The sequence below is a fragment of the Sinohyriopsis cumingii genome, chromosome 4, assembly GCF_028554795.1.
Source record: "Sinohyriopsis cumingii isolate HCF-2022 chromosome 4, ASM2855479v2, whole genome shotgun sequence".
Lineage (NCBI taxonomy): Eukaryota > Metazoa > Mollusca > Bivalvia > Unionida > Unionidae > Sinohyriopsis > Sinohyriopsis cumingii.
Genome location: NC_142964.1, coordinates 57,239,682 through 57,249,680, shown reverse-complemented (window position 1 = coordinate 57,249,680; position 9,999 = coordinate 57,239,682). Strand labels below are relative to the sequence as shown.

General features: G+C 32.1%; 1 protein-coding gene across 1 annotated transcript in view; it reads left to right on the top strand.

Moving 5' to 3' along the window:
* The first annotated feature begins 344 nt into the window (after nt 1–344).
* The window catches only part of LOC149801209 (complement C3-like), a 272,151-nt gene continuing 262,496 nt past the window's right edge, over nt 345–9,999 (top strand). The window contains exons 1-2 of the mRNA XM_089956779.1: nt 345–602; nt 8,644–8,799. Of these exons, the coding sequence (XP_089812905.1) occupies nt 345–602; nt 8,644–8,799 (414 nt within the window). The remainder of the gene's footprint in view (nt 603–8,643; nt 8,800–9,999) is intronic.

Genomic DNA, 9,999 nt, shown 5'->3' with positions numbered 1-9,999 from the left:
AGTAAGTTAACACAATTAATAGTGACAGTTAAGTATTAAATAAAAAAAGTTTTACTCCAACCCCACCCTGGCACATTATTTACAAGGGAGATATGTTGAGATCAGTATTCTCCTATATTTCATGTACACTATTGGCTATACCTATGATGTCTTTAAATTAAAGCACTTTATAAATAATCAGGCTCTAAGTAAAAGTTAGTATCTATTTTTGGTCCTAAAATTTGTATGGAAATTACAGTGTTTTTGCTTGCTTGATCTAAATAATTAGACCTTTTCATACTGTATCAAAGTTTATCTCACTTATTCACCATGCAAGACAATTTGAATTATGTCATTTCCATTTCATGTCTTGTTTCACACAGCTTGACAGCAATGGACATGTGGAGATTGTAATTGATGTCAAAAATGACCTTAGGCCTGTCCTGGCTGCATATGATCTTGAGGGCAAGAGACTGGTTCTAGATGCAACAGTCCAAGAAACTACAACTGGGAATACCCAAACAGTCCGTGACCAGTCTGTGTTCTTTTCCAACAATCCTTATGTCTTGAAGTTTTCCAGGTCATCATCTTCATTCCAACCTGGTTATCCATATGAACTGCGTGTAAGTCTTAAGTTTCAAATAGTTAATGTTCACGTTAATTGATAATGCTTGTGTGACATGAAAATTATATTGTATAAAATATTTTTTCCGTGCCAAAAGAGTCATGAACACAACATTGTCTATTTTCAAAATTAATAGATGATGCATGCTTACAAGAACTACTCTGGACTTAAAGTTTACCACTAGAAAGATGAGGAAAGTCGACAGATGATATCACTCCTTCATATTCACATCAAAGGCTATCATAGGAAAGTGTCTGAATTTTACATTTTGGTTTTGGTTCTTTTTATGACAGAAGACACAGTCTTAGTTGTCATTTTCATCTCTTTCGTTATTAGACAAAATTTAGTAAAACTAGACTGTTAATGAATATACACTCTTTTACATTTATTATCACAATGTGGATAAATGTTGCAGACTGCATGACAAAGCAGTTACAATATCTACGGTGCCATCCCTCTGTCATGAACGTTTAATAGTTTCAGAAAAAAAATGAAATTCTTGTTTGTGTATGAAGGTGCCATCTGATTTATTGGTGGCAAAGTTAAATAAAACTTATGGATATGTGTCTGTCATCTATCCATACTTCAACATTTGCATGTTTCCATTCTGGAAGCCATGTGGTTTATCCAGTTGTTGGTAAAACTTGAAATACAGATGAGTGTGAACATGCACAAGATCTATATATTTTTATGAGGGATCTTGCATCTGATTGGCTGAGCTTATTACCATTCTGGAGGCATTTTTGCTGGTGTGATTTCGATCATATTTGGAATATGTGTGTGCATAAGGATCTTGAATGAGTTCAGTAATAAACACGGTCCAAGCATACTTCTGAGCTGAGCTTTCATCTGTTAAACTGATCTTATTGCCACTCTTAAAGCTATATTTCTGATCTGATTGGAGAATGAACTAATATGATCAAGATCTTGGATGAGTGTGACCAATGCACAATAATGAAGTGATCTTGCATCTGATTGGCTGAAATTGTTACCAGCCTAGAGACAAATTCTAATCCAGTTCTGAGTAAACTTTGTAAATAGACCTAAATCATCCAGATAATGGGTACAGTTATAAACAAAATTGATAAGGTTCACTTCTGTCTGACTGGCTGAGTTTGTCAGCACTTTATTTGTTATTTCTGGTCAAATTTTTACACTTACTAAATAAACCTATATCATGAAAATAAAGCAAGGTGACTAACCCATGGGATTATTGAGAATAACAGATCTGGGCATTTGCACAGTTGTAAGAAAAATACCTGATTTATTTAAAATAGACACCAATTATCGATATACAGTGCATGCATTTCAATAGAACAATTTATAACAATTAGTGAAATAATGCACCTTTGGTCATAAGATGAATAATCTGTAATTTATAACTGAAGAAAAAATATAAAATAGAATTTACATTTGAATTCAAATAATTTCATAAGGGGTATAGGTTTTTGAAGATTTAGTAGCAGTGTACTGTTTGATGAAAATATATTGATGAAATCAATAATTACATGAAGAGAATAAAATTGCAATTTGCTGATTATGAAGGAAATATTGCCAATGTATCATATTCAGATGTAAGATTTACTATGCCAGACTCATTATCTTCATATGCATTATTGATGGAAATTTGTGGAAAAACAATTTTGTATGCTTCTGATAAAAAGAAGAGTAAATTAAAACAGGAAAACGAACTTGTACAATAAGTACAGACTTGAATGGTTCCATGGGACCTTATAATTTAGAAATGCTGGACTCTGAAAAAATAAAAAAAGCTTGATAGTATGAGAAAGAAAAGCTTTGAGAAAGTAGTATTAGATCCATGGTAAAATGGGTAGAAGATGGTGAGAAACTTGCAAGATACTTTTGCCATCGAGAAAATAGAAACTGTGTTAATAAAATAATTACAAATTAAAGATAAGAATGAAATTATGTCATGTCAGTTTGATAATCTAGGGGAAGTAAAAGAATATTACAATAATCTATATAATGAGAGGGAAAAATGTAGAAGATGTAGACTTAGAGGTCCTTCTCAAAAACTATACAATTCCTGGGCTTAACCAAGAGCAATCTTTAAGATTAGAAGACAGAGCTACCTAAATCAAAGTACTTAGTTATTGAAAAGTATGAAAATTATCAAAACCCATGATCAGATAGCTTCAAAGCTGAATCTTTTTTGAAGTCTTTTGGATTGACATTTGGAATTTGTAGTTAGAACAATTAATGAAACATGAAACTGGATCATTCTCAACTGTTTTGAGACAAGGCATTATAGCTTGCATATTCAAGGAGGATAAAGCGAGACAGTACTTGAGGAACTGGTATTCAATTTCTGTAGACTATAGAGCGCTATTGAATAAATAATATCTAACCATCAAATTGGTTTTGTAAAAGGAAAATATGTTGGTGAAAATACAAGGATCATATATGACATTATGCACATTACAAAAGAGTTAAATTCTGGGTATACTGTTATTGTTTATTGAAAGAGCATTTGATTCTTATTAATGGAAATATATTCATAATGGTATATCTTTCTTCTTTCATTTTGGACTGAATATAGCGCACTGGGCTTTAAACTTTTATTGTAATATCTCATCAGCAATTTTACAAAATGGCTTTCTTTCAAGAGTTTTTCAAACTATTCAGAGGTTGTAGACAAGGTGATACATTATCCCCATATCTCTTCATATTATGTGCAGACATATTGTCTGTGGTTTTAAAGAATAATAATATAAAAGGTATCAAGCTAAAGGAAACAGAATATTTACTGTCACAATTTGCCGATGATACTACTTTAATTCTTGATGGCTCTTGTATCTCTGGAATCCGCTATTGAAATATTAAACTTGTTTGCAAAGATTTCATGACTGAAATTTAACATTGCCAAAACAAGAGCAATGGGTTTGGATAAAATGCTAAAGATGAGTTTTAAAAATGAAATTGAAATAATAAAAATTTGTTTAAAACAAATGGGAAAGGTGGTTGGTTAAATAACAGGTCAGAAAACTTAATTATTTTAAAGTTTAATCATTTCATCTCGTTACCAAATCCTCCACAACATTGTTATGGGATTAAATGATTTTTTTTCTTTTCACCTTTAAATGGCAGTCCGAACTAGACAAAGTTAAAAGAGAGGTTATGCATACATTTTCTAAAGGTGGTTTGGAAATGATAGACATTGATAAATTCATATCAACTTTGATAATAAAATGGATCTGTGAAGTCCATCTATCAAATAGAAAATTCGTCAGTTTGTTTCAGTATGAAATATGTGAGGTTAAATACCTGTTCCTATTAGGAGATGAAAATGTAATGACATTTTCCAAAAAGACAAAAGTTGCATTTTAACATGACGTTTTTGTGGCTTGGTAACTGTTAATGACATTTCCAAAAAGACAAAAGTTGCATTTTAGCATGATGTTTAATTGGCTTGGTAACCGTTAATGACATTATCCAAAAAGACAAAAGTTGCATTTTAGCATGATGTTTTATTGGCTTGGTAAATGTTAATAGAGAAAAATATAACCTAGACAGGAGAAGATCTTATGAAAACAAATTTATGGATGAACTCATTTATGATGATAAACAAGGTACCAGTTTTCTATGAGAAATCGTTTGAACATAACGTAATCTATATTGGCGATATGTTTACAGTTTAGGGAACTGTTAATTGATTTTGATTGTTTTAAAGCTAAATATGGTCTCAACCTGCATTTACTTACTTTTCAAGATATTATTCAGCGTGAAGACCTTTATGAACCACTTTTGAAAACAGAATTTAAACCAACTAGTATAAGGAAATTAAATGAAACTTTCATTTTGAATATGGATGTGTGTGGCCTAACATTAATACTAAAGTTTTACCATGACAAGAAAGTTACAATGGTTTCAGTTTTGTGTTACAGAGTTTTACCAATGAATTCGTAATTTGTATAAAATAAAATTGATCCCAATAAAAGTACCGTTTGAAAAATATTCCAAAAGACAATACTGCATTTGTTTTGGGAATGTAATATGATTAACATGCTGTGGATTGATGTGTCCCACTGGATTCAGAATAAAGTGAAGATAGATACTGATTCAAGTGCAATTACTGTAATATTGGGTGATGGAAGTACAGAAGGAATATATGAGCAGCCTTTGAATTTTTGTTTTCTTTTAGCCATATATTACATCTATATATGCTAAATGAAAAAGGATGTGCCTGGATTAGAGGAGTTAAAAGTTTTTCTTAAAGACTTATGTAATTTGGAAAAAAATATATTGGAATCAAATCTGAAATGAAAGAAACATCTATCCTGATATGGGAATAGTGGGAGTCATTATTTTAATGGTAACTTTGAAACATAATTCAAATGCACATTTAATAGCATGATATACACTATAGTGTATAATGTGTTTGTAATAATTCATGCTTGATCAGCTGATATGATCTCAAAACTGTTTTCTTCATCTTACAGTAACACTATATTATTGTCTTGAACTGTTGTACCAATATGTATTACATATATGTATCATCTATCTTGTGTTAAAAAAGGACAAAATGAACATGTACCACTGCACAATGATACATCATTTCTGTAAACACTGGATCACGTGTTATTTTGGGTCAAAAATCCATTTTGTATCATGAAAGAACGATCGTGCTTTAATTAAGATAAATGTTATTCATAAAGTGTACAAAAATATTCCACATTTTGACTCAAAAGTAATACGTAAATGTGATTTCTAAATGTCAACATGAAGACCCACTCCACGCCCTCTTGAACCTGTAACCAAGAAAATCCTATTTACTATGTATCTGTTAGAATCATAAAATAAATATATTATATAAAAGATGGATATGTTTACATTAAAAATATTCTGATCTTAATCCAAGTTTCCAATTTTGCAAGAAGTTGTCTCACACACAAAATCATCTGCTACCCAACATGTCAGCTTGCCGCTATAACTGGAGTGTCACAAAATTTCCTGGCGTAAAGTCTGTTTCGAAACTCTTAGCAATTTTCCCCCATAAACAAGACTTTGCAAACACATTGCACCCTATTCATTGTTCTTCCACATAATAGCTTATTTTTTAATAAAATGTTGAAGTTTACTCATTTTTTTACAAGATCGGTTCAGTTGGCTTAATATCGCTTGGTATTTATTGGCAGTGTTACATTGAGTTTTGTAAAACTGGCTATAAACCTGACCTAATTACTTGACTAAACTGCTGACAGAAACAGTCCAAAGTAATGTATTTCATTTATATAGCCCGACGGATAAACATTACATCTTTTCAAAGCTGTGCACAGAATTGGCTGACATATTGTGAGTCATGAAAACATGGGGTGGTATCCTGTGTGTCCAAAATTAATATTATTTTGAACAGAATATTCTGGTAACATTTGCCTCTTTTCAAACGTTAAACACTACTATTTTATTTTTGTCAATCAGTCAAATTAGGCATGCGTTTTGCTTCAATATTGGAAACAGAAACCTTAGGTGTGCAGAAATGCCAGACTGCATTGTATTGGACCATCCTTATTTCAATAATTTCCATATCATTTTATATAAAATTTAAAAATGCAGGGATATAAATGCAAGATTTTCTTCAGAAACAAAGTCTAGAGCTGTTTGCTGATTATATTAACCACTGAATATACGGGAGCTTAAGGGATACATTCCATGTTTTTAAATAAAAATGGCAAGATAATGTTGAGTTCTAATGGGGTATTCCACAGTGATGATGTCACTGATAATGGGTAGGTGGAGCATTGTACACTGGAACAAAGACATTTGTATTAATCTGAAGAGAACAAATAGAGATATAACAAGTAACACTCAAAGATCCAAAAGAAAAAGAATCCTATCTTTGCTTCCAGTTTCATGCTTAGAACAACTGGGTCAGTTGATTGTAGAATAAGATTTATATTGCATACTCCCCTCCACCTTGATTTACTGAAAGTGAACCATACTTGCATGACTTAATTTTATTCCAATGAAAAAGGACCTTGTCCATCAGTAACATGAAGATATATGATAGCTAGATGTGCATTCTCAGGATAACTAAATAATTTGCATTTGTCTCGTATAATTTTCTGTAAATTTTAGGCTCATTGCAAATAGGTTTTGCTCTACAGTTATTAATTTCTTTTGAAAGACAGGCAGGTTTAAAGTGAAGTGGTGTTTATTTGTAGGAGAAACAGTTTAGAGAATGTTGCCTTACATGTATTCTATTTTAATTTGATGTGATTTAAGTTGCTTTTTACGTGGTATTAGGGAAATAATACAATGCCTAAGTAAGATAGCTGATAAAATTGACTCCTCCCATGTGCCTCAGAAATTAACTTGATTGAGTCAAAAGTAATTAATTTTATGAGTTATTAAAATAGGGAAAATGAATTGTACCAGAGTAGATAAAACTAACTTCTGAATGTGCAGTAACTGAATGATAAAATAAAAAAGTTATGAACAAATTTAAAAAGTTACGGGCTAGTTTCCCTTCCAAGTTAGCTGACAAATCTAAGGAGTGAAAATGACAAAGCAGAGCTAGCGGTCTTTACAGAGATGCACCTCTAAAGTATGGCCAAGCTGTATACTCTATAACCCAAATTGCGTCCATCAATCATTCACTAAAATTGAAGGAAATAAAAGTTTTATTAACTTTGTGCAAATAATGAAACTGTAGAGCAGACCTTAATACAAGACCACACAAAGGTAGCCAGTATTAAATGTTTCTTTACTGCATGTGTCCAGGATGTGCTGAAATATAATGGAAGAGATAGTAAGCATCTAAATGAGCAGGATGTCTAATACTGCTACCTATGAATGAAAGGAAATCGAAATTGGTCGCAACATTTAGAAAATCAGGACTTAATATTAAGTTTGTTTTTCTAGTGGTTGGAAAAAAAATACAGGGTTGACAGGCAAATATTGTCTTTGCCAGGGAACCAGAAGCAAAACTATTTTCCTTTTAGGCCTTAAATAATTGTCTTTAAGGTGAGTTTGTAAAACCAAACTATCAGCTACAGTCTCTGGACACTATTATAATGTACATTCTGAGTGGATGGAGAGATTGTAATTATAAAAACATTTGATTGTATTCATGAGAAAATTGCAAGTAAGCATAAACCATGTACGATGCCATAATTAACGATCATCATTTCTTTAGACGGTTATAGATAATTGTTTGCAAGTAACTGTGATATTTCTGATATTGACTTTGGTCTATAAGAAACTATTTCTTAAAAATCAAATGTCTAAGTTTATAAATTTATTTGCAGATAATTACTTCTAAAAATTTAGCCTGTTTAAAACCCTTACATATTTAGAAAAACATTTTATACCTTTGGTAGAATGGATTGATAGTTTTGACAGTATTAAAGTGCCTGAAATGTTTCCCATTAGATCATATTACATGTATTGTAAATTATTTTATGGCATTTCATATATTCAATGTCCTTATTTGCAAATTATTGGAAATTTATATTTTGTACTGTTAGTTTTTAATAAAGCAAAAATAAACCCAATATGCTTTTCTCCAGAAACACTTCCAAATTTAATGACCATAAGTAAAACAAATTGTAGACTTAAAACAAAACAAAGAAAAACAATCTGCAGATTTTAGCTTGTGCGAAAGACATGTAACTCTCTTGATCACATATTATAGTTTTGTCTGTAAACATAACTGTACAGATCTTGTTTGAGATTGATTATGTGCATGAGTGCAAGAGACAATGTTCATTAATTATGCTTTCATCCTCTCAAAAATTTTATGAGAACATATAAATAAATAATTAAACTTTTATGAGAACATAGAAATAAATAATTAAACTTCATTTCAAAGTTTGGGAAATCATTTACATAAGTTGTGTTCTTGTAATGCAACATTGTCCTGCTTAGTAAAATGGCCATTTGTTGGGTTATGCAAGCCAGGTGAGTGATATCAGGTCCGTTTTGGCCTCTTTTTCGTGTGCTGTTGGAGGTTAGTTAATGGAAGTATCCTTTTGGTAAATCATTCTGACTAACTTAAGATTTCCTTCTATTCTAAACAGATTGATGTTTTCCATCTCGCTGGTGATCCAGCAGCCAGGATCAAACTGCAAGTGGAGATCAATTCAGTTAAAGAAGAAGAGATTACAACAGATGAAAATGGTCATGCACTTTACAGACTGAATACTGACAAGACTGAAACACAGCTTCAATTCAAGGTATATATATATGGAAACTGTAATAATAATAATGGTATGACTCTTTATTTTTTTTTATATACATATGTATTCTCTGTTACAGGTATTATGTAATGGGCCAGCTATCTACATTATCTTGATAAATACTTAATGTAGATATGGAAATAAACTGAAAAAAGTAGTAACAAAATATATGTTGGCTTTACTCTAGTATATACATTTTAATTAATGACTGAAATTTTGGAATGCCATGTTAGATATTAATGGTCGATTTAGTTTTATATTTACCACTTCATTCAAGTAGTTTGATTTTAAAAAGGAATGGCTGTCTCATTTTGCTCATTTAAACTGGATAACAAGAGAGATACAGGAAACCCCACTATAACATGATGGTAGCTGTCCATAGAATGTCACCGTGTTATGTAACATCTTGCATTATTGTTACAAGTCATTTAACTGGAGAATGGTTGCATCTGTTTCATGTGTTATACAAGATGGGAAGGTGGGGTTGTGTGTAAAACTACTGACTTCAGTAACACCAGTATACCAACTTAAATGGAAAGTCCGGGCTAAGCTTTTTGATCTTAATCGATATAGATTAATTATTAAATTTGTGAAAATCTTAGCATATTTGGTCTGCCAGTTTAGGAGTAATCGACCTTTAATTGGACAGTGATCCAAAACAGTAGGTTCACCATTTTCTCATAAAGGGTACTTCTGGTTAATGCCATGTAAGCTCTGTCAGGTCTGTTGAACTCAAGCAATCATCATATGTGTGCACAAGGCTATACTAGTATTGCAGACCGCTCCGGTGGCCTAGTGGTTAGAACATCCACCTCGGAAGTGGAAGGTCGTGGGTTCGATTCCTGGCCAAGTCATACCAAAGACTTACAAAAATGTTACTAACAGCTGCCTCGCTTGGCACTCAGCATTAAGAGGTTAGTGTTAGGACTGGTTGGCCTGGTGTCAGGATAATGTGACTGGGTGGGACATCATGCTACATGTCTGTGGCATGATGCCTCAGTGCTAGACATCACTATAAACTGTCACACTGCAGATATCGTAGCAATATGACTGAAAAAGTGTTATAGCTATGTTAAAAATCCAGATCACACACACACACACTAGTATTGCAAGTGCAAGAAAGTGGGCTCACTGCATTTTCAGTTGCAACTGATTAGACATGTAGTGTTATGAAATAACAATCCTGACATAAAGAAT